The 23,015-nt window shown below is 38.5% G+C and overlaps 1 protein-coding gene and 1 long non-coding RNA gene across 3 annotated transcripts in view; one reads left to right on the plus strand and one right to left on the minus strand.

The window, feature by feature from the left end:
• Nucleotides 1–23,015, minus strand: part of ADGRG2 (adhesion G protein-coupled receptor G2) — a 106,863-nt gene that overhangs the window by 41,242 nt on the left and 42,606 nt on the right. For both annotated transcript variants that reach the window (XM_036439779.2, XM_045582307.1), the window contains exons 3-4: nt 20,897–21,012; nt 1,638–1,670 (exon numbers count right to left, since the gene is read on the minus strand). In XM_036439779.2, the coding sequence (XP_036295672.1) occupies nt 1,638–1,670; nt 20,897–21,011 (148 nt within the window). In that variant the 5' untranslated portion in view covers nt 21,012. The remainder of the gene's footprint in view (nt 1–1,637; nt 1,671–20,896; nt 21,013–23,015) is intronic.
• On the plus strand, nt 376–21,022 carry LOC123652431. The gene is made up of 3 exons (XR_006741779.1): nt 376–1,672; nt 7,583–7,589; nt 20,906–21,022. It is a non-coding gene; the product is annotated as an uncharacterized LOC123652431 (long non-coding RNA).

Genomic DNA, 23,015 nt, shown 5'->3' on the forward strand with positions numbered 1-23,015 from the left:
GCAGTAAGATTCAAAGTGTGGACATGGAATCCTTTGCTCTTGTGGCAGAACAAAATAATTGGTCAAAGCTGGTTTTTAATTAATGACTCTCGGTTTTTCTAAGTATTGATGACTGGTGATGCCATCCAAAGAAGAGGCCTGCAGGCAAGATGCCCTTCCATCCCTGATGTGCACTGGCTCTTACCTTCCAATTAGTGCAGCTCTCCCCCAGGTACCCAGAACCCAGGCTGTGACTGGACCCAAAGGCCCATATACCATTCCATGGAAACAGAATGTTGCAAAGATATTGCTCTGGTTAAGTCTGATGAAGGCTATTGTACCAGAAGAAACATTACAGTGGTTTATTTTACCCTAGAAGCTTCACAATGAGGAGGCAAAATGGCACAGTAAAAAGAGCTTGGGATTTGGAAACTTGCAGTCCTGAGTTTGAATCTTTGCCCCATTGTTTAATAGCTCTGAATAATGATAGTTACTACTTATTGAGGATTTACTCCATGTCAGGCACATGTTTTATTTCATTTAACCTCCACAATTACCCTATGAAAAAAGTTACTATCATTCTTCCCAATTTACAAAGAAGAAACAGAGGCACAAGAGAGGTGAAGGAACTTGCCCAAAGTCACACAGCTAGAAATGGGGATAGGAGAATGGTGGCTGAATTCATACCCAACTAGTCTGGCTTCAGAGAATGTGTGAACATGGACAAGTTTTATCCTTTCTGACCCAGGTTTTCATCTCTAACATCAATATAATGATTCCTATGTTGCAAGATTGAAAGCAAAATGAAATTCCTGAAGACTCCCTGACATGTAGTACATGCACAAGAAGTAATAGCTATTATTATTTTGTTTAAATGAATTAATAACAATAGAATCTCATTTTCACACAACTGAGAATATGGTGTGAGTTGTCTCACGCCTTACCACAGAGGATTGTTCTATAATATATGATATATCAGAAATAATACAGAAGTCAGAGTCAGAGAAGCCACCTCTGTGTGCTGTGGGGTAAGAACTGTGTGACCCTAGACAAGGTACTCAGGTGCTCCAGGCTTCATGTCATCAACTAAGTAATGCAGGGCTGGACCACTTTATCCCTGAGGTCCCATTCCAGCTAACAGACCTGAGTATAGATTCTGTTCCTGGTTCCCATCAAGATGGGCCCTAGATATAAATTTCTCTTTACTGTGTTTGCCTCTCCATTCTTATGAGTGCTAAGCCCTCATAAGCCTTTTGAAAAATATTCATTCAGTGAAGGAACTTAGGACACTTAAGAGAACATCTCATCCTTCAAATATAAGAACATTAGCATGTTTATGTTCTTGATGCTCTTTAGACTTGTGAACTATAATACTAAAAACAACATTGAAGAACTTAAACAGTTACTGTAATGAAAATCCACAGTTTACTCCCCAGCTTTGTCCAGCCATGTGAGGGAACAATATGCTTGTCCTCTTATGTTTGCTACTGGCTTTTCAGTTATAGATTTAATTCAGAGTTTAATGTAATTCAGAGTCATGAAAAAAACACCACCACCACCACCACCATTTTGTTGTATCTGACTACATGCCATATTGCATGGAGAACTTTTAGACTATTTTCCTGAAATTCCCCAAAGTCATGAAATAACAGTCTTACCAGACGGTGATAAACTGGGATTATCAGCATTGTCTGTTGAGGAAAAGGGTGATTTAAAATTAATTTAGTTTGTATAAATCCATAGGAGAGTAACATCTTAAAAGGGAGTGAATGTAAAATAAGTTGCAAATAGCTACCAAAAGAGGGCAGTATGTTAATTTATTATTATTTTTAACAGCCTAATCACTACTTCTTTTCAATTCTCTACAAAGGCATATCTCAGGTGAAGCAATTCTTCCAATTTAACTGTTAACTGTGTCTATATGTTTTGTTATATAATAGTTTATTATGTTTTAAACTAAAAATGATTAAGAAGACCTTTAGTTGTTGGCTAACATTCATTATAATTTGTAAAAGTAAATGTATACATCTGCATAAATTAAATTCCCATTAACTGTGTTTCCATTTATACCTATTAGCACAGACTTTATATTATTAAGCTACTTCTTTCTTATGAGCTAAACTAAATCAGATACCTCTGGGTGTATAAACTACAAGAACTGCTGTATTATTTATTTTTTGAGGGGATAGTCAGATTCCATAAAAGCAAAGTAATTCTATTTTTTATCTATTAACAATAATACATACTTATTGGAGAAGCTTCAGAAATTACAGATAAACAAAAAGGAGAAAATTAAAACCACCTGTAATTTCACCCCAGAGATAAATTACATTAACATTCTGACATATATTCTTTTCTCTTTCTATGTATATATGTATATGTATATATTTATATGTATATATTTATATGTATATATAAATATCTATATATCCATATATCCATATATCCATATATCCATATATCTATATATCTATATATCTATATGTCTATATATCTATATATCTATATATCTATATATCTACATATCTATCTATATCTATATCTATATCTATATCTATATCTAAATCTATATCTATATCTATTCTGTTAACCCTAGAATAAAGTGGGGATTAGGAGCAATAATCTCCTGCACAGTTGAAAACTCACATATAACTTTTGACTCCCAAAAAACATAACTGATAATAGCCTTCTGTTGACCAGAAGAAGCCTTACTAATACATAAACAGTCGACTAACACATTTTTGTATATGTATTATATGCTGTATTCTTACATAATGTAAAGTAAGCTGGAGAAAAGAAAATGTTAAGAAAATCATAAGGAAAATACATTTATGGTATTTATTGAAATTATCCACATATAAATGGATACAGTTCAAACCAATTTTGTTCAAGTTCAACTGTATAAAGATAAATGGATATATGCATATATATATATATATATGTGTATGTATGTTTTTATATGTATGATAAGAAAGATCATTTCACACAAACTATAACCTGATTTTTCTCCATGTACCCAGAGTAGTTAATGACTTGATAGCCTAATTTAGTTGAAATTGCCTCCTCTTAGTCTTTGCCCCTTAATATATCCCTCATGTTACTTTAATATTCTACCCGTCAAAGGATATGTTAAGTTAGCAGAAGTTTAATTTTTAAAATACTCTTGGGAAAGAGCTGGTTCTTTCAAAAGATAAACAAGATTGATAAACCTTTAGCTAGACTTATCAAGGAAATAAGAGAGAGGACCCAAATAAATAAAATCAGAAATATGAGGGGCTATAACAATTGACACCACAGAAACACAGAGGATTACACAACAATATTATGAACAACTATATGCCAATAAACTGGACAACCTGCAAGAAATGCATAATCTCCCAAACCTGAATCAAGAACAAACAGAAAATCTGAACAGACCAATTTCAACCAATGAAGTAGAAGCAGTAATAAAAAAAACTCCCAATAAATAAAAGTCCTGGACCACAGTTGAATTTTACCAAACATTCAAAGAAGAATTAAGATCAATCTTTCTCAAACTATTCCACATAATTCAAGAGGAGGGAAGACTCCCAAACTCATTTTATGAGGCCAGCATTATCCTAATTCCAAAACCAGATAGACACTACAAAGAAAAAAAAAGTATAGGCCAATATCCCTGATGAACATAGATGCCAAAATCCTCATCAAAATATTAGCAAATCTAATCTAATAATACATTTAATAGATCATAAATCATAATCAAGTGTGATTTATTTCTAGGATGCCAGGTTGGTACAATATCTACAAATCAAGTAATATGATACACCACACTGAGGAAGAGTTGAGTTTCAGGGAAGAAGGATAAAGAGTGATGCTGAAGGGCAAAAGAGGCTAATAATGGCTGTTATAGCCACCAATCGTTCCAACCTTCTCCATTGCTAAATCCTTTGAGCAGAGCTGTGATTTGATGTTAGATGTTAGAGGACACGGACTAGTCAAGCATAAAATTGGTTGACCATCTCTGTGTTGGATAGGCATGGGCTCACAATCAGGAGGTAAAACCTGATGAAAATTTAGCCCAACTGTTAGACCGGTCTAATCCACATGCAGAGCTCCCAGGAGCAATGTATAGTGATGACGGGAGGAAATCTTGTAAATAGAAGCTAGAGATTTAAAAATTGTTTCTGCCATTTTATTTCTTTTGTCATTTTTTTCTTCTTCTAGGGGACTGATTGCTCAGTGACTAATATTTTATTCACTTTCTGCCTCTCATTATGGTGCTCCACATCACTCCTCCTGTTGTAACATAGAGATGTCCCCATAGGCCTTACATTTCCTGAGTATCAGCCTCTGTTTCTCTTGGGCTCTCTCCTAACTCACTTCCCATTTATTATAACCAAAGAGGTGGTCGACATTTCCAGTGAGTCATATATTTGAGTTCCATGCCATTCTTAGGAGACAAAATATTTCCATTGTTAAAAAGATTCATAAACAAAGAAAGGGAAAACAGTTAAATTTTTCAGATTTTCCTTTGGAAAGCAACAAAGAGAAAATTTTAAAGCATTATTCATTTATTGAAGTCTTGATTTAAGTCAAAAAATAAAATTATTGTGATGTGTCTATAAAATGTACTCAGTATGACTCCCTAGTGATTTAAAAAAAACACACAAAACACCAAAGTCCATATATTCCAATTATGATGAGCAGGAGTTTGGCACGCATAAACTTAGCATGGAAGCCAAACAGAGGAATTGGAAACTCAAGGAACTGGCTCCACTAATGGAGCTTCTTTCCTAGTTTCCTCCCTGAGACTTGGTTTCAAAATTATTGCTACCTCCCAAACTCCAATCCCACATGGCCAAGTGTGGTCTGACCACTGCCATGTAAATGCCTGTCATTGGCTCTCCAACTCCATATATCTAAGAACTTATCTTTCATCACCTCACATCATTTTCATATCTAATCAGTTCTTGAATTTAACAGTATTGCTGGTAAAAACCAGCCAAATAATTTAAGCTGGAAATTCCAGTATATTAGTTTTCTGTTGCTGTTGTAACAAATTACCACAAATTCAGTGGTTTAAGACGACATAAATCTGTTATGTTAGAGTTCTATAGGTCACCAGTCTACAACAGGATTCATTAAGACTAAAATCAAGGTGTTGACAGACTGTGTTCCTTTCTGGAGGCTCTAGTGGAGAATATGTTCTGCTTTTTGAGGGTTTTGACAGAATTCAGTACCTTGAGGTTGTAGGACTGAGGTCCTCATTTTCTCACTAGCTTTAAATTGAGGAATTTACCAAAATCTGGAAGCCACCCACATTTCTCATGCCCCATTCTTCCATCTTTAAAGCTAGCAACTGTGGGATGGGGTGGGGAGTCCTTCTCATGTGCCATCTTTCTGACTCACGCTTCTGCCTTCCTCTTCCACTTTTAAGAGTTCTTGTGATTAGATTGGGCCCATCTCCCAGTCCGTAACTTTAATTACACCGAGAAAGTCCCTTTTGCCATGTAAAATAATATATTTACAGATTCTAGGCATTGGGACATGGATATCTTGGGGGAGCCATTATTCTTCCTACCATATTCAGAAAGCCAGTATTTTAAAATTATGAATAATACTAGTGTCACAAAATTCATGCACATTAAAAGTAGATTAATTAAAGGAAATAATTCAATATTGCTATTTGCCCTTTCTCTATAATAGAAGTGTCAGAGATGAAAGAAAATTAGTAAAATGTATATGAAAACCTTCCTCCTGTCAGAGTTTGAGGCGCACCATGGGACCCAGAGTCAAGTCCCTGCCCACCACATGCGCCTCAAAATCAAGTGAAAGACCCAGATCCGGCCGCCTGCCCCCCCCCCAATTGGGCTAATTCAGACCCCGCCAGTCCCACCCTTGTCAAGCCCTGCCAGGCAGGGGGAGTAGCCTCATGTCGCCTGGCCCAGAGCAGTGGGGGGTGGGGGGGTGCCTTGAGGTCTCTGTCAAGCCCCGCCAGGTGGGGGACACGGCCTGATATCTCCTATCAAGTCCTGCTGGGTGGGGGCTGATACAGCTTGAGGTCCCCAGGCCTGGTGCTGGGGTGGGAGGCGCAACCTGAAGTCCCCTGTCAAGCCCCACCTGGTAGGGGGCACAGCCTGAGGTCCCCTAGTCGGGCACCAGGATGGAAAGCACACCTTGAGGTCCCCCATCCAGCCCTGCTGGATGGGGGAGGGGGTGGCCTCAGTTCCAGATCACTCTATTTAAAAATCACAGCACTTTCCCCCTTAGCCTGATCCTTTCCATACTCCTATTCACAGCACTCCTTGCCAACTAATGAGTACGTATATTATTATCTATGTGTGTGCAAACACACACAAAACCCCAAAAGTGGGTGCCTTCTAACATTTTTCACTTGCTTCATCCTAGTCCCAGCCCTCTGTAATATAGAAGGTTTTTTTATGCCTACAAAAAACAATTTTCACCCCTATGAGGATGATATTGCCCCCGTAGAGAATGCATACTCTAGGATTATCTCTGTTTCCTCCTGAAAAGATATAGCTTATAAAAATAATACTTGCTTGGGTGCACCCTCCTCCCTGAGTCCCACTAATGTCTAAGGTGACTCTGCTATTGGTTGACATATTCTTTCATGACAAAACACCTGTAATTTATGGGTTAGTGTGAATTTCTTATGGTAGAGTTTTAAGTGCAGAAGCACTTGGTGAGATGGAGGTGAGGGCACTAGGGGTTAGGATATGGAGTTTCTGGTCTCCCTTAGATCACACCACTCTTTGCCAGCTCTCAGTTGAGCAATAACCCCTTGGCATCTTAGTTTAGGTTATCTGGGGTTGCAGAGTCAATGATAAGGACTCAGTAACAAATGGACTCTCTATTCTCCCTTCTTCCCAGCCCCTGAACCATTATCCTTTCTCCCCAGCCCCTGACACAGAACAATATTTTTATATAGCTATGAAATAAACAAGGAGAATGATCTGAAGTGGGAAGGCCAGAGTGTGCTACTGCAATAAATTGAGCAAGACATGATGAAGACTTGAACTTGTGCTTCAAAAGCTAGCATAAAATCAGAAGTTCAACAGATACTTCTAAGGTAAGATGAGAGGATCTGGGGGTGGGGGCCATTCAGATGTGGGGATGAGGGGGATGCAGGATTTAGCTGCCAATGGTTAACCCCTCAAACCCCAACAGTCCATGTGACATTGCCCTGAATCCCTCAAGTGTGGTAGGAAGGTTAAGAACCTAGACTCTGAAATTCCAAATCTACCACTTGTTAATTTTGTAAACTTTTGTAACTTTGGGTAATTTATGTAATCCACCTGACACTTGAGTTTCCCATCTAGAAAATAGGGGTGAAGATAATCATAATATGACATACGTTATAGGTACTACTATTACAGCATTGAGAAGAATACGCAATAAAATACTGCTCATGTAAGTAATTAGTACAGTGATGTTCTATTTCTCATTTTCCTAGTGACTTTTTAAAAAATGATTTCTCTCTTCTATTGAGCAAGACTGCCACTTCAGTTTCTTTTCTCTTTATCCCACTTGTGTCAAACTGCTCTTGGGATTTTCAAAATGCCCTTGAGGTCATTTTGGAAACATGTGAGGAAAGAGGCAGAAGTCAAAGGGTTTCAGATCTGGTGACCATATCTTGTTTCCTAAGTTCTTGTATACAAGTCAAGACTCAGCAAAGTTTCAGGGAAAAATTGGAAAGCACAGCTGATCATGTTATTAGGTTGTCCTCTAGTTGGGTGCACAGTCTCCCTAGGTGCCAGAAGCCAGTTTCAGCAAGTCATAATTGCAAAAGTTTGATGGAATTTGGGGACTCAACAAGGGCTGAGTCACATATGTTATCACCTGTTGGAAATGGCTAAAGGCATTTCCCTGATCCTGAAAAGGATGATTGTTTCCTGCCAGACTGCTCAGGGCATCTTAATCTACATGTTATTGCCTCCTGTTGGCCAAACACCTGAACAGCTGAAGGAAATTCCCCAATCTGACCATACTTCTGTACGAAACCCTTCCCTGTGAAGTGTATATCTCCACCTTACCTCAGGACAATTAATGTTAATAAAAAACAAGGGGTCCTGAGACAAGGAGAACTTGGTTTCTTCAGCCAAGCTCCTCTGTCCCCCGGCCCCCATATGCCTTTCAACATTATATTTCATCTCTAGACTCTTATTTAATCTATGCACAGCCCCTACTCCAGATTCCAGAACGCTTCTAGATGCCGGATCAATACCACTGGTGTTAAATTGCACCCAACATCTGGCATTACCTACGGGTCATAGGCTGGTTTCTAAAAATTAACATTAATTTCTTTTCTGGTTATAGTAATGTGGGTTTACTAGGATGTGGAGAAAATTCTAAACCACAGAACAAATGAAAAAAATAATAACTTTTAAAAAATAATGTTGGCTTGTTGTATGGATCTTTAGAATATCTTTGGGCCAGTTTTCAGAACAGAAACAACTAAATATAGTATTGGGAGATGTTAGTATCATGTTTTATTTAGAAGTATTAACAGATACAAAATTGAGCTCATTAGCTTTCTAGTATGTGTGCTGGCTTTGTAATGTAACATCATGACTAGGCTGAGCTACATTTCCAGAATTCCTTTTTTTGTGTGTTTCTGGGCAGTGTGGAACACAGGGGAGCTTCTTGTGGGAATTTGGGTAGAAGTAAAGTAGCAGCCATTGTGTAGCTCTCACATGTTGACATTTATCAAGTGCTTCACATTATTAATATGAGGGAGCTAACAGCTTTGGCTTCTCAGATTCCTGGGCCAGGTATGTATTTAATTTTGTGCTGAAGGGTTCAGCTTCTGCAGAAAGGTCACAGGCAATAAGAACTAACACGGTTTTCAGTCTGTTTTGTGGCTACAACTCATGCTTGTTGTTTCAGCTTGTTCTTGCTCTCCCCATCTTAGATACATGCTCCCTTCTTTGCTGCCTGCCTTTCATAGATGTCAAGTTCTAGCATCAGATATGAATATAACAGCTTTATAGAGACTGCTTAACCAGCTTCCACGGTTGTATAAAATCAAATCCCTTTGACAAATGTGTGTGTGTGTGTGTGTGTGTGTGTGTGTGTGTGTGTGTATGAGTGTGAGTGTGTCTAGTGATTCTTATTCTCTGATTGAACCCTGACTTATACAATATGAAATAGAAAAGTTCTGAAGCAATTAGAGCAAATAGTTTATAGCCACACTGTTCAATACAGTAGCTACATGTGGCTATTTAAATTTAAAATAATTAAAGTAAAATAAAATTTAAAATTCAGTTCCTCAGTCACTTTTCAAGTACTCAACAGCACTTGAGCCACATGTGGTTGGTGGCTACTGTATTTGGCAGTATAGATATTTGACACTTCCACTATCATAAAAAAATTATATTAGACAGTGATGGTCTCTAGTGATAATGGCTAGTATTTCCTGAATGTTTACAATATCTCAGATGCATTGCAGGCATCTGTTTTACATGCATCAACTCATTTAATCTGCATATGACTATGAGAGGGGTACTGCTACTTTATAATAAACTGAAGCACAATGACCTTGTTACAGTCAGAGTTACATGCCATATTGTGAAGGTCCCAGTGGCCTAGGTTGGCACAAAGGGAGTAGGTGGCCTGGTGGAGGCTCCTGCTCTCAAATGAATCTCTTCTAATTAGATAATGAGCATCTCAGCAGTGACCATAATGGACTTTTTCTTAGATTGTATAGACCTGGTTTCCTATGTGATCTCAAAAAAGAAAAGATGCCTATCCCCTCCACCACCACCCCCCCCACACACACTTCCAACAACGCAATGAGATGTACCAAGAACCCTGGTGAAAAAGGCTCACACTCAAATTTATTAATTAAGATAAGGCAAGTTGCTGCAATAAATAAACCTGAAATCTCAGGGGCTTAAAAAGTCGAAGTTTATTTTCCATGTGTAAAGTGCAATCAATAGCCTAGAGTGGAAGGTAGAGTGGGGCAGAGAGAAGGGTATCTGCTCCCTACAGTTACTTAGGGGCCCAGATTGACAGAGACCCTGCCATCTTCAACATGAAGATTCTAAGTTTTCTCTGGAGAACAACATGCAGCAGGCAAACAGTGAGGGGAATTAGGTGGGAGATATTTAATGGCTAGACCTGGAAGTGGCAAACATTGCTTCTGCCCACATCCATTGGCCAGAAATCAGTCACATGGCTACTGATTGCAAAGAAGGCTGAGAAATGTAGTCTTTACATGTGCTGAAGGAAAAAAAAGTTTGATGAACTTCCACATCAGATTTAATTTGAATGCTGTGGAGTAATGAATACCCATTAAACTAATAATGGAACAAAATTAATGCTAAAATCACTTTCCCACCTACTGTTTTCTCTCTTGGTCAAAAGTCAGGTAATCAATGTGAATCAAAAAAGACTTTTGCCACTTTGAGAGTAAATATATATCCCCCCCCTTTTAATTTTATTGATTTTGGTATCACATAATTGTCCTTCTCATCTCAAACCCCTCCCCAAATATGCCTCCACCACCCTGTTGTCCATGGCCACTGGCTAGGCCCATATGCATGCACACAAGTCCTTTGGTTGATCTCTCCCCCTTACCCTCACCCTCCCCTACTTTAAATCCCCCCATTTTTGTGACTCATCTTCCAGGCTTTGTTCCCAGAAAATGTCCATATTACGGTTTTGTCATGAACCTCAAGAGTAGGACTCTCACATGACGAACCAGTCTTATAAACAGATACATACTAGTAAAAGGTACTACAAAAGACTGGGATTATGGATAGTTATTCTGCATCCTACTTAGTTGGAAATGTAGTATTTCTGAGTTGCCTCTATTTTGAAGCCTAATCTTAGCTGTTGCACTTCTGGGTAGAAGGTCCTTAGCAGGCCCTTAAGCCTTTGTAATGTTTGTGACTCCTGTTCTAATGTCTTATTATATGTCTTTAGCATGTCATGAGCCTTGAAAGTCTGATCTGGGATTACTCACTTTAAATAACATCAAATTCTTGACATGGTAATATTTTTCATATGAATAAAATGTGCATGTCCATTTTTTCCAATGGATGAATCCTAGCTCTGTATGGAGTAAGTTTCTAATATTTCTCTGTTTATATTTCATCATCTGTAAAATGAGGTTGGTTACTTTTAACGTAATTACATTACATTTATAAATATTTTATCACAGTTCAACAATAAGTTACAATGATTATTAATTCAGATTATATGATTTTGTGTTCCTGGATAAAGTTTACATTTATGTAATAAATTGTTTTGCATCAAGTAAAAAAGATGGTTACTTTCCAAGATTTGCATGCATATAATTTTCATTCTGACTATAAAACATTCTTATCTATTCACTAATGCTTGGTTAGTGAGGATATCTATATATCTATATAGATATAGATATAGATATAGATATAGATATAGATATAGATATAGATATAGATATAGATATAGATATAGATATAGATATAGATATATAAAAGTCTAATATGCTAAGTGTCCTACCTATCTGTCTACCGGTTGGTTAACTGCTAGGCCAGTTGCTATGACACACACTGACCACCAGAGGGTGGATGCTCCAACTGGTAGGTTAGTTTGCTGCTGAGGTCCAGTTGATGTGGACTGGGTGAGATGGAGCTGGACACGCCCTGGATCCCTTCCACAGTCCCTTCCTGGCTGGCCGGCCCCCATTGACCCCAATCGGGACTGGCTGAAACAGCCCCGATTGCCAGCCAGGCTGAGGGACCCCACCTGTCCATGAATTCATGCACCAGGCCTCTAGTCTATTGTAAAACTGTGTTTATCTAATTTAAGTTTGGTAGTTTATAAAGACCATCGAGTTCCATCTTTTCACATTACATATTAGGAAACTAAGTTCATATAAATCCATTTCAAAAAGGCTTAAAGATGACTGATACAATACTGTAAATCTAGAAAACTGGCAAAGGTAGTCCCTTATATTATATTTCATTATTTCAAAAATTTTTTATTTACCCACAATAGACAGCATGAAAAATTTAGAGTGTGATGTTTGCTTTGTTTGAAGTTATGCTCGTACTGTTTTTTGCTGCTGATTATACACACTGGAAACCGTTATATATGTCTTTGCTCAACACATAAATGGGGGGAAAAATTTTACTTAAATCACTTGAAAGTTAGTATCTTTTAGGACTTGGAGTTCACTAGAAGAAAAGAATTACAAAATATGTCATATGTAAGCTAGTCTACAAGTAAGGAAACAAGCTCAGAAATGTGAAGAGATTTGCCTAAAATCTATTTATTTATTCCAATTTTTGAAGGCCTACTATATGCCAGACACTGGGCTTATGCAGGGAATAAAACAAAACTCATGGCCTCAAATAGAGTTTTTATCCTGGGTATATTGTACAACCCACTTAAAAGTGTTAAAATTCTACTTTGAAAAAATCCTATAACTGAAAATTCTTCAATAATTCAAACTCATCTCTCCATGCCAATATGCTAAAACCCAGATTTTGTTAGACTTAATGTGAATTCAATTCACTATGATAATAAATCATATTTTCTAGTAGGAACAAGGCAAAAAAAAAGGCTATATAGTTAAAACTCAACACAGCCCTGTGCTCAGTTCTTGTTTATTCAAGGAATCAGATAATCGCTTATAATTATAAGCAATTCTAATTTATTCACTAAAGCAAGACTACTGTCCATTTTATATTCTTAATTTCTCTCTTAGAATTTACAAAATTCTATCCTATATCAAATTCTATAGTAACAAGAGAATGACTTTTACTTTATGCTGTGTGAATTTTTTAAAGGAAAGAAGATGAAAGTATAAAGGTCATATAGACTACTGATATTGAAAACTAGCATAATTACCACAGACATCATTGCAAAAGAATCCTCAATTTATCTTGATGGTTTTTTACAGTACTGTGATCTTATAACACAAGATTTCTTGCCAAGAGCAATGTTATTTCCTTAACATCAAGGTACATTTCAACAGTTGTGTTCTCTTGGAACATCAACTTAGTCTAATAGATTACTTTAGGTACTCAATGTCCTCTCCAGATATCTCCCTGATGCTGCAGGGTTCCAGGATATTCAGCTGGCATCAACTGCCAAAGGCTGTGTCCAGTGGGCACCATGGTCTAGTTTTCCAGAATCCTACCATGGCCTGGGGTCCCTCTCTTATTGACCCAGGTGTAAACTTTCAATACTATCTATCGCATCCTCCATGTGGCCCTTGGTCTAAGTTGTCCACACCATCATGTTTGTAGTTATGTCCCTGTCCCTGTCTCTGGCTCTCAATAAACTTAACCACTAGGGATATGACAATTTAGAGTCCCTACCCTACCATACAAGATATGAGAAAGACTTAGAGAGAATACCATGTCCAGCCTTCTCTCTATCTAAATACACCATGCCACCATTTCTCATCTCTATCATTGCCCTGTGCTGATATACAGGATCCTGTGAGGAGTTCTCACCAGTTTTAAGTAGAAAGTGGGACACAATGTTCTCTGCTTCAGTACAACCTCAACCTATCTACAGCATCTATTATTCCTTATCACCACTTCTACCTGCCAGTGAAAGGATCTGGGCCCAACAGAAATGGCCTCATGCCTATGTGTGGGGAGTGAGATTTTGGGGGTTGCAAGATTGGCTGAGGATCAGATCAATGCCATGGTATTTATAACCTCATCTTTATTGATACAGAATTGAGAGAGAAAGGGACCAGCACTAGGTTTAGTATTGGAGGACAAAGTCAAACAAGAAGACAGGTACCCTGCTGCCAAATGGGAGGGGCGTTGAGGAGATGGGTAGAAAAAAGTGAAAGGAATTAAGAAGTACAAAATGCCAGTTATAAAAAAATAAGGGGGTATAAAGTACAGCATAGGGTATATAGTCAGTAATATTGTAATAACTATGTATGGTGCTAGGCGGGTACTAGAAATATCAGGGGCATCACATCCTAAGGTATATAACTGTCTAATCACTGTTGTATACCTGAAATTAATTTAATACTATTTATCAACTGTAATTGGAAAATAATTTTTAAAAGATAGGTGCCCTGCCTTTTAGGATCATTTACTCTACCTCCTACAGCTCTAACATGTGCTGCATGAGGAAAAACCAAGACTTAGATGGACAAAGCATGAGATGGTAAGAGGAAACAAGACAGTGAGGCCTTGAAGAATGGGGATTTTTAGAGGAATCTATTACTGGAAATGCCTGCAGCACAGAAAGATCTAGGTCCAGCCCAGAGAAAGAGTATGTTGGGGATTATAGCTTATGAGATCACCAAATTGGCTCAAATTTGTAATTGTTTCCAAATGGGGAAGACAATTCTGCAAGAATGAAATTATAACTATCTTCCACTATTATGTCATATAACCTTCTGGGAAATAGTTGTACCTAAAAGAAGATCTCCTTCAAAGACTTTTCAAAAAAAAAAAGAAAGGAAGGACGGAAGGAAGGAAGGACAGAAGAAGGAAGGAGGAAGGAAGGAAGGAAGGAAGGAAGGAAGGAAGGAAGGAAGGAAGGAAGAGAAAGAGAGAGAGAGAGAGAGAGAGAGAGAGAGGAGAGAGTATAGGGAAGAGAAGCGAAAAAAGGAATGAGGAAGGCAGGAAAGGACTATGCAGTAGAAGGAAGGAAGGAAGGAAGAAGAAGGAAGGAAAAGGAAGGAAGAAGAAGGAAGGAGAAGAGAGAGAGATAGAGAGAGAAGAGAGAGAGAAGAGCATAGAGAGAGAGAAGGAGAGGACTCCAGGAAGGAAGTAAGAATCTATAAACGGAATCGGAAGCCTTTGGATGAAGGCATTTCCTGGTCTGGGAGAGCTAGGCTAGATGTAAGTATAGTTACCTGCCCATTTGGGCTTCTGGTAAATCAAGAATGACTCCTTTAAACAACACTAAATCACACAACTGGAAGTACTAAATTCTAAGGATTCACTCTATTGGCCAGTGGCCTAACAAGAAAGTGTCAGACGTATCTCTCCTTGCTGTCAAGAGCTACTGAGTCATCTCTCAGGCTTCCAGTGTAAAGCTACTGTGTTTGCAGTCCAGATTCCCCAGAGCCAAGGGGAATGACTGCTCTCCACTGGCTTACCCCAGGCTCCCTCTTCATCTTCTCCTCATGCCTTAGTGACATGTTCATTCAGTCTTCAGACACTTACTGAGCAGCCTGGTATAGTATAAAGAGTACAGACTACAGATTCCGATTGGGTATCCTCCAAGCTGTGTGACTCTGGGCAAATCACCTCATCTCTTGGATGCTCAGTTTCTTCATCTGCACAATGAGACTAAAGATACTTGGTATTTATGAAGACTTTTTATGCAGATTAAATGAGATTATGTACATAAAGTACCTAAAAGGGCCTGGCCTTGAGCAGGCCCTAGTGCTCATTCATTTTTCTCCCATTAATTTCCCACCCACCTCATCAAACCTCCATTCTCCCGTCTCACCTGACACTAACAATGCACTGAAAAGAGTCATGATGCCAAGGAAGTACATAATGGAATGATACAAAGTGACAAGTATAAAAAAGTGTTTAAGGGGAAAGGAGCACTGGGGAGAGAGATTTAATTCTTCTGAAGAGGTCAGGGCAGGTTTTATAGATGTAGTAATATTTGGCTGGACCTTGGAAAATGTGTGTGTTTCCAAATGGGCCTGTTCCTTCAGAGGGAAGAAGTATGGAAGTGAGATGAGAAAGGAAGTAAAGTGAATAATGGGTACATTAATGAGCAGGTTACTACTATGGGAAGCTAGCATAGGTAAATACCAACTCCCATCTCTCACTGTTGTGGGGTGTTAACTCCCTGGTACTTCCGGCTTTTTCTATGCATAGGTTAAATATGGTCCCATGGGCAAAGACCATTCTCAGTCAGAGAGACATGGCAGGCATCAGCATATACAGGTTCTATCTGTAGGTGACCTCTGGGTGATACGGACAGGGATATTCATCAAAGACCAGACCTAAGCCATTCTGAACTGAAGAGAACCTGCCTCAGTTCCAAGCTGTTCAGGGAGATGGTGTCTGTGAGCCATCTGGATTATCCAATATAGCATTCAGTGATTCTTACAATTATGGAGTCCCCCATTATTATTAATCTACTAGAGGCCCAGTGCATGAAATTCATGTGTGTGTGTGTGTGTGTGTGTGTGTGTTCGTGTGTTCCTCAGCACAGCCTACATCCTCTCCAATCTGGGACCCTTTGAGGGACATCCCTCTCACAATCCAGGACTGTTGGCTCCCAACCACTCGCCTGCCTGCCTGATTGCCAGCCTGATCATGCCCTAACTACTCCCCTGCCAGCCTGATTGACACCTAATTGCTCCCCTGCCAGCCCGATTGTCCCTAACTGCCTTCCCCTGCTGGCCTGATCACCCCCAACTGCCCTCCTCTGCTGGCCTGGTCACTCCTAACTGGTTGCCCCCAACTGCCCTCCCCTGCTGGCCTGGTCACCCCTAACTTCTCTCCCTTGCCAGCCTGGTTGCCCCTAACGGCCTTCTCTGCTGGCCCGATTGCCCCTAACTGCCCTCCCCTGCCAGCTTGGCTGCTCTTAACTGTCCTCTCCTGCAGACCCGGTCCCCCCCCCCCACCCAACTGCCCTCCCTTTTAGTCCTGGTCCCTCTCAACTGCCTTCCCCTGCCAGCCACCTTGTGGTGGCCATCTTGTGTCCACATGGGGGTGGCTATCTTGTGTGTTGGAGTAATGGTCAATTTGCATATTGTCTCTTTATTATATAGGATAGGTGCATTACCACCAAGCTACTGAGCCTAGTATAGCAGAGAAGTTAAGGTAGTGCAGTACTTAAACACATAAAGATTGGGTCATATGACCTGAGTTTGAATTGCAGCTCTGCAACTGAAATGATTAATCTAGGGCAACTTGCTTACCTTCTCTGTGCCTCAGTTTCCTCATCTATAAAATGGAGCTAATAATAGTGCCTACCTCAAAGGTTTATTGAGTGACTTTAAATGAGTTAGCCTTTTATAACGGCTCAGAAGAGTGGCTGGGACATGGTGATATCAAGGTGATCATTAAATAATGAACTCTTAGTGGGAGTTCTGAAAGATAATAATAAACTTCTATTTAGCCCCTTCTAGATCCCTAATTCAGAAAAACCATTACATATACAATGTTATATGCTAATTATATGACAATAAAGCTGGAGAGGAGTGGGAGAACAATGTTTGTTTTCATGGGGCTTCCTTTTTTTAAGCATAGAGAGTCTTACAAGAACCCATTGGGGGAGCTCATGGTAGCCCCAATTTTGAAGAAGAAGAAGAAGAAATATAGGTTCCAGTGGTCTAATGGCAAATCAAAATTATGCAAATAGCAGGTGGCATGGGGAGGCTCTAACCCTAAAGCTCACCATCTTTCTACTATGTCATGCTGTCAGCAGTAATATTTTAAACAATTCTTCACTTTGAGTATTCATCAGCATCACCTGGAAGGCTGATTAAAACACAGACTGCTGGGCCCCACCACCAGAGTTTCCAATCCAGCATGTCTAGAATGAACCTGACAATCAGCACTTTTAAAAAATCTGAGGTGATGCTAATACTGCTTGTCTGGGGCCACACTTTGGGAACCACTGCTTTCAGAATTCAATTCATATGACAATCAGAGCAAGAAATTCAGCCCTGGCTGGTGGCTCACATGTTTTGAGCATAGTCCCATACACCAAAAGGTTACAGGTTGAGAGAGAGAGAGAGAGAGAGAGAGAGAGAGAGAGAGAGAGAGAGAGAGAGAGAAGAAGAAGAAGAAGAAGAAGAAGAAGAAGAAGAAGAAGAAGAAGAAGAAGAAAGAAAGAAAGAAAGAAGAAAGAAAGAAAGAAAGAAAGAAAGAAAGAAAGAAAGAAAGAAAGAAAGAAAGAAAAAAGAAAAGAAAGAAAGAAAGACAGACATTTAGCAGCCTTAAGCATCCACTTAGGTTTTCCCTACTCAGGTTTGTTTTAGAGCTATGCACTTTCTGGTTTACCTGCCCTGTTTCACCATTTTAAAATATTCTTTTTCAAAAAGACTTATTTCTGCCAAGCAGCTTTCATTTTGATGATTTTCCCCTGCTGTTCCATTTTCATTCCTCATCTACCCCTGTGGTGGAAAAAGCACTGAAACGTGAGACCAATGATCTAGTATCTAGTCTGGCTCCACCACTTCTTAACCAATGATGCCCTGGGGACATTTACTCATCAGTAAAGTAGGGATATTTGATTTTTGCTTTGCTGATCCCACAGCAAGATGATATATGTGAGCATAGTTGACATGAATGTCACATGGCCACACCAGAATTTGTATCCCATGATTGATAATCTGGAGGAGTTTTCTCACTCTACTTCTGCCAGTTGTATAGGCAGCAGTTCTCAAAGTGTAATCTCTGAACCAACATTGCTTGGAAGCTTTTTAGAAATCTCTATTCTCAGTTCCCATCCCAGCCCTACTACATTTTGGGAAAGGACCCAGATATCTGTGTTTTAACAAGCTCTCAAGGTGATTCTCATGCATATTCCCTGATTTTGTGATTTTGAGCACAAAATTCAGAGGTAGGTACAAATCCTTGCTTAGACACTTCTTTGAGCAAGTTACTTACCTCTCTAAGCCTCAGTTTCTTGATCTAAGAAATGTAGCTAAGATTAGAATCTCCCTTTCATAGAATTGGTTGAGAAGCTTAAGAGAGTGAATGTATGTAAAGTACATAGGGACCTGGCACACTATAAGAAGTCAGTGCAAGTTTAGCTCTAATCATTTTTAAACAAACTATTGTGGCTTTTTGACAACATGCCCCCAGTGCTTACTTTTTGAAGGACTACCAATTGTGTTTTACCCTGTTGAAAAGTTCTCTCTAGATTTTATGTGCATGTATGTGTGTTGTGTGTATATTTTATTTATGCTATTGTTTGTTTGGAACTAGCAAATATTTGCTTTAGCCAATGTAGAGTACTTGGTCCTGCTACTTTTTTGAATAAGAAAGGTATTTCTCTGTCATTAATAATGCCTCTTTAAATAACATTCCTAGGGAGTGTGTTTTTTACATTAGCATCGCACTGTATTATTTTGGCAGTTGTACTCAGGATTTCTAGCCTTTTTACTGCCTTCCTCAGATACCTTTTCTCATTGTTTCATAATATATAGATCCTGTTTTCTGAAATATATGCTGCTTCATTTTGCTAATTCTCTACCTCTCTTAAATTTCCATGCAGAAGTGTCTTCAAATAGATACTTAAAAAACACACGCACAACTAAATATCAGAAACAAACCCTCACATGTGTGGCCATTTGTTATTTTACAATACAAAGGTGCCCATATCATTTGATGGGGAAAAGACAGTCTTTTCAACAAATGGTGCTGGGAAAACTGAATATATGCGTGCTAAAGAATGAAGTTGGACCCGTATGTTACACCATAATCACAAAATGAACTCAAAGTAGATTAAAGTGTCTAAACATAAGAGCTAAAACTATGCAAAATGAAATAAGTCAGAGAAAGATAAATATCACATGATCTCACTCATTTGCAGATTATAATGAACAACATAAACTGATGAACAAAAACAGACTCAGAGACAGAAAAGCATCGATCAGATATTCAAACCTCTGACGGAAGGTAGGGGAGGGTGAGGGTTAGGGGAAGAGATCAATCAAAAGACTTGTATGCATGCATATAAGCCTAACCAATGGACACAGACACCAGGGGGAAAAGGGCATGTATGGGAGTGGGGTGGGGGCAATGGGGGATATGGACACCTATATAATACTTAATAAATAAAGAATCAATTTAAAAAGCTAAAACTATAAAACTCTTAGAAGAAAACAAAGCGGAAAATCATGACATGATTTCTTAGATATTACAGCAAAAGCACAGGCTACAAAATAAAAATAGATAAACTGGGCTTCATCAAAATTAAAAACTTTTGCGCATCAGAGCACACTATTAAGAGTGAAAAGAAAACCCATAGAATAGGAGAAAATACTTGTAAATCATAGATCTGATAAAGGATTAATATCTAGAATATATATAGAGCTCCTAAAACTCAACAACAAAAAACTCCCAACAACCCAATTTAAAAAATGGGCCAAAGATTTGAAGAAAATTCTCCAAAAGAGATATACAAATGGTTAATAAGAATATGAAAGATGATCAACATCACTAATAATTAAGGAAATTCGAGTCAAAACCACAAGGATATGCCATTTCACACCCATTATCAAAACAACAGAAAATAACAAGTGATTGTGAAGATATAGAGAAACTGGAATCCTTGTGCCTTGCTGGTAGGAATGTAAAATGGTACAGCCACTGTCCAAAAACAGTTTGGTAGATCCTCAAAAAGTAAAACAGAACTACCAAATAACCCAGCAATCCCACAAATATATATATATATATATATATATATATATATATATATATATATATATATTCCAAAGAATTAAAAGCAGGGACTCAAACAGATACTTGTACACCAATGTTGAAGATATTATTTACAATAGCCAAAGGTGGAAATAATCCAAATGTCCATCACCAATGAATAAACAATATGTAGAGTATTATTCATCCTTTAAAAAGAATGAAATTTTGATACATGCTACAATATGGATGAACATCAGAAACATTATACTAAGTAAAATAAGTCAGACACAAAAGAATAAATATTGTATGATTCCACTGATGTGGCAAATTCATAGCAACAGAAAGAACAGAAGTTATCAGAGACTGGGGGAAGGGGTATGGAAAGTTATTTTTTAATGGGTATAGAGTTTCTATTTGAGATGATGAAAATGTTCTGGAAATAAACAGTGGTGATGTGTGCACAAAATTCCAAATATATTTAATGCCAGTGATTTGTATACTTTAAAATGGTAAGTTTTATGTTGTTTATTTTACCACAGTAAGAAATTCTTAAATAAACACACACATGCTTACACACCAATGAAGGAAAACAAGTACTTTACCTTCCAGAGATGTAGCCAAAACAACGTGAAGATGAATGACAAGGAATATCTTGAATATCAGTAAAAGTTCTTCAGGTCTGCCAACATGGCCACACTGCCCGCCAGAGAAAAACATCCTGGAATAAAATAAGTGGAAAATATATCATCACATCTTGCCATAATCACAACAAAGCAATACCAAAAGGTCATGTCTTCAACCAGGAAAACTGCAATCCTGCTTTCTTTAAATAACTATAGTTATAAATCAATGGCAATGCCAGGTGGCTGCTGGCTACAAAAAAGCAAAACCTATGTTTATTATAGGAGGACCACCCAATGGGATATTATATTATGTTAAAAATGACAAGCAAGGTTGACCATGTGGATTTATGGAAATCATCAACACATGCAAAATATCAAGAAGAAATTAAAATCCAAAATACTGCATATATAGGGTGTCCCCTCAAAATATATACACACACTTCATTTTTTAAAATGTATTTTATTGGTTTCAGAGAGGAATGGAGAGAGAGAGGGAGAGAGAAACATTAATGATGAGAGAAAATCATTGATGAGTTGCCTCTTGCACACCCACACTAGAGATCAAGCCTGCAACCAGGGCACATGTCCTAATGGGTAATTGAACCATGACCTCATGGTTTACAGGTTGACACACAATTAATGAGCCATGCTGGCTGGGCTGTATACACATAATATGAATTATTATAAAGGCAGTGTTTATTAAAGTACATTTCATTTTCAAAATTGAGCTATAAGCTGGTAAAGTGTGTACATATTTTTTGGGACACCCTGTATAATTATTACCAAATAAAATCGAGTTAAAAACTATGCTAAGAATTAGAAGGGATCAAAGAATCTTATAAATAATCTACTCCTGTTTATATGTCCTAGATTATAAAAGGATGGGTACATTACATTTCCTCTTAATTACATATTAGTTCATTATTATTGCTTCCATTTTTAGTAGTCAAGAGGACAGTCAACATTTTTTTAAAAAGCAAAGTTTACATCAGAACTGAATCTAAGAACCGATTTTACCAGTCATCATTCATTCAACAGATATTTATTGAAGGCCAACATTCATCATATGAGAGGTGAGGTCTGAATAAGAGATACATGTGGTGGAGGCAGGACAGAGGCTTAGGGGAGGTAGGCACACAGAGTTAGAATTGTAAATGCTAAGTCTGTGTCTGTCCCTTTCACAGCAGGAGGCAATGACAGCCCAATGAGAAGGCTTCCTCTCTGTGACCACAGGGGAAGTGGCTGGGACAGTCCAGGCTGTGTGTTCTCAGCTGGTAGAGCTCCAGGCCACAGGGTACCCATAAACCCTGCCAACTCTGCCTTCTACCAAATTAAGATAGAGTGTGTGTGTGAAGCAGTGAAGACTAAAGAGAGTAGTCACAGGTCCTGGCCACTCAATATCTGAGTGACATTGGACAGGTTATGTACAATGGTCAGGATTCCCCATTTAACAAATTTTAATAAGAGCACAAACCGACCTGATAGTGTTCTTGTATTGAGTAAACAAGAGATCTTTGCATAATGGCTGGTACTGTGAAGGCACTATAAAAGCTAGTTGTCCTCTGTACTCAGTCAAATAATATTTGCACCTAGTATGTACAGGGTCAGAGAGTGCAGGGATTATAGGGTTGAGGGCATAGAAAGATTGGGATAAATCACAAATTCTTAGTCTCAAAGAAAACTGGGCAATTTTTAAGAATCCTATATCACCAGTACCAGGGTGGTGATACTTTCCTGGTCTCAGACCAGGAGGTAAATCCTTCTTCCAAAGAGGGCTTACATGTTTTAAATCAATAAATTGTTACATATTAGTCTCTCTATATAAAAGCCTGATAAGCAGATTGTCCCCTTGAGAGTTTGACCAGGAGACTGAGTTCAATCGCTCGCTATGATATGCACTGACCACCAGGGGGCGGCGCAGAACAAAGGAAGGCCCTGGTAGGCAGCTGGAAGGAAGATCCTTATTGGCCCTGATCGTGGGCCAGGCCAAGGGACAATACCCATACAAGAATTTCATGCACCAGGCCTCACGTATATTAATATGCTACATTAATATATTGTAAACTGCCTGTGGTTTGTTGTTCCTCTTCAGCACTTT

Source organism: Pipistrellus kuhlii, unplaced genomic scaffold (assembly GCF_014108245.1).
Source record: "Pipistrellus kuhlii isolate mPipKuh1 unplaced genomic scaffold, mPipKuh1.p scaffold_m20_p_16, whole genome shotgun sequence".
NCBI classification, from domain to species: Eukaryota; Metazoa; Chordata; class Mammalia; order Chiroptera; family Vespertilionidae; genus Pipistrellus; species Pipistrellus kuhlii.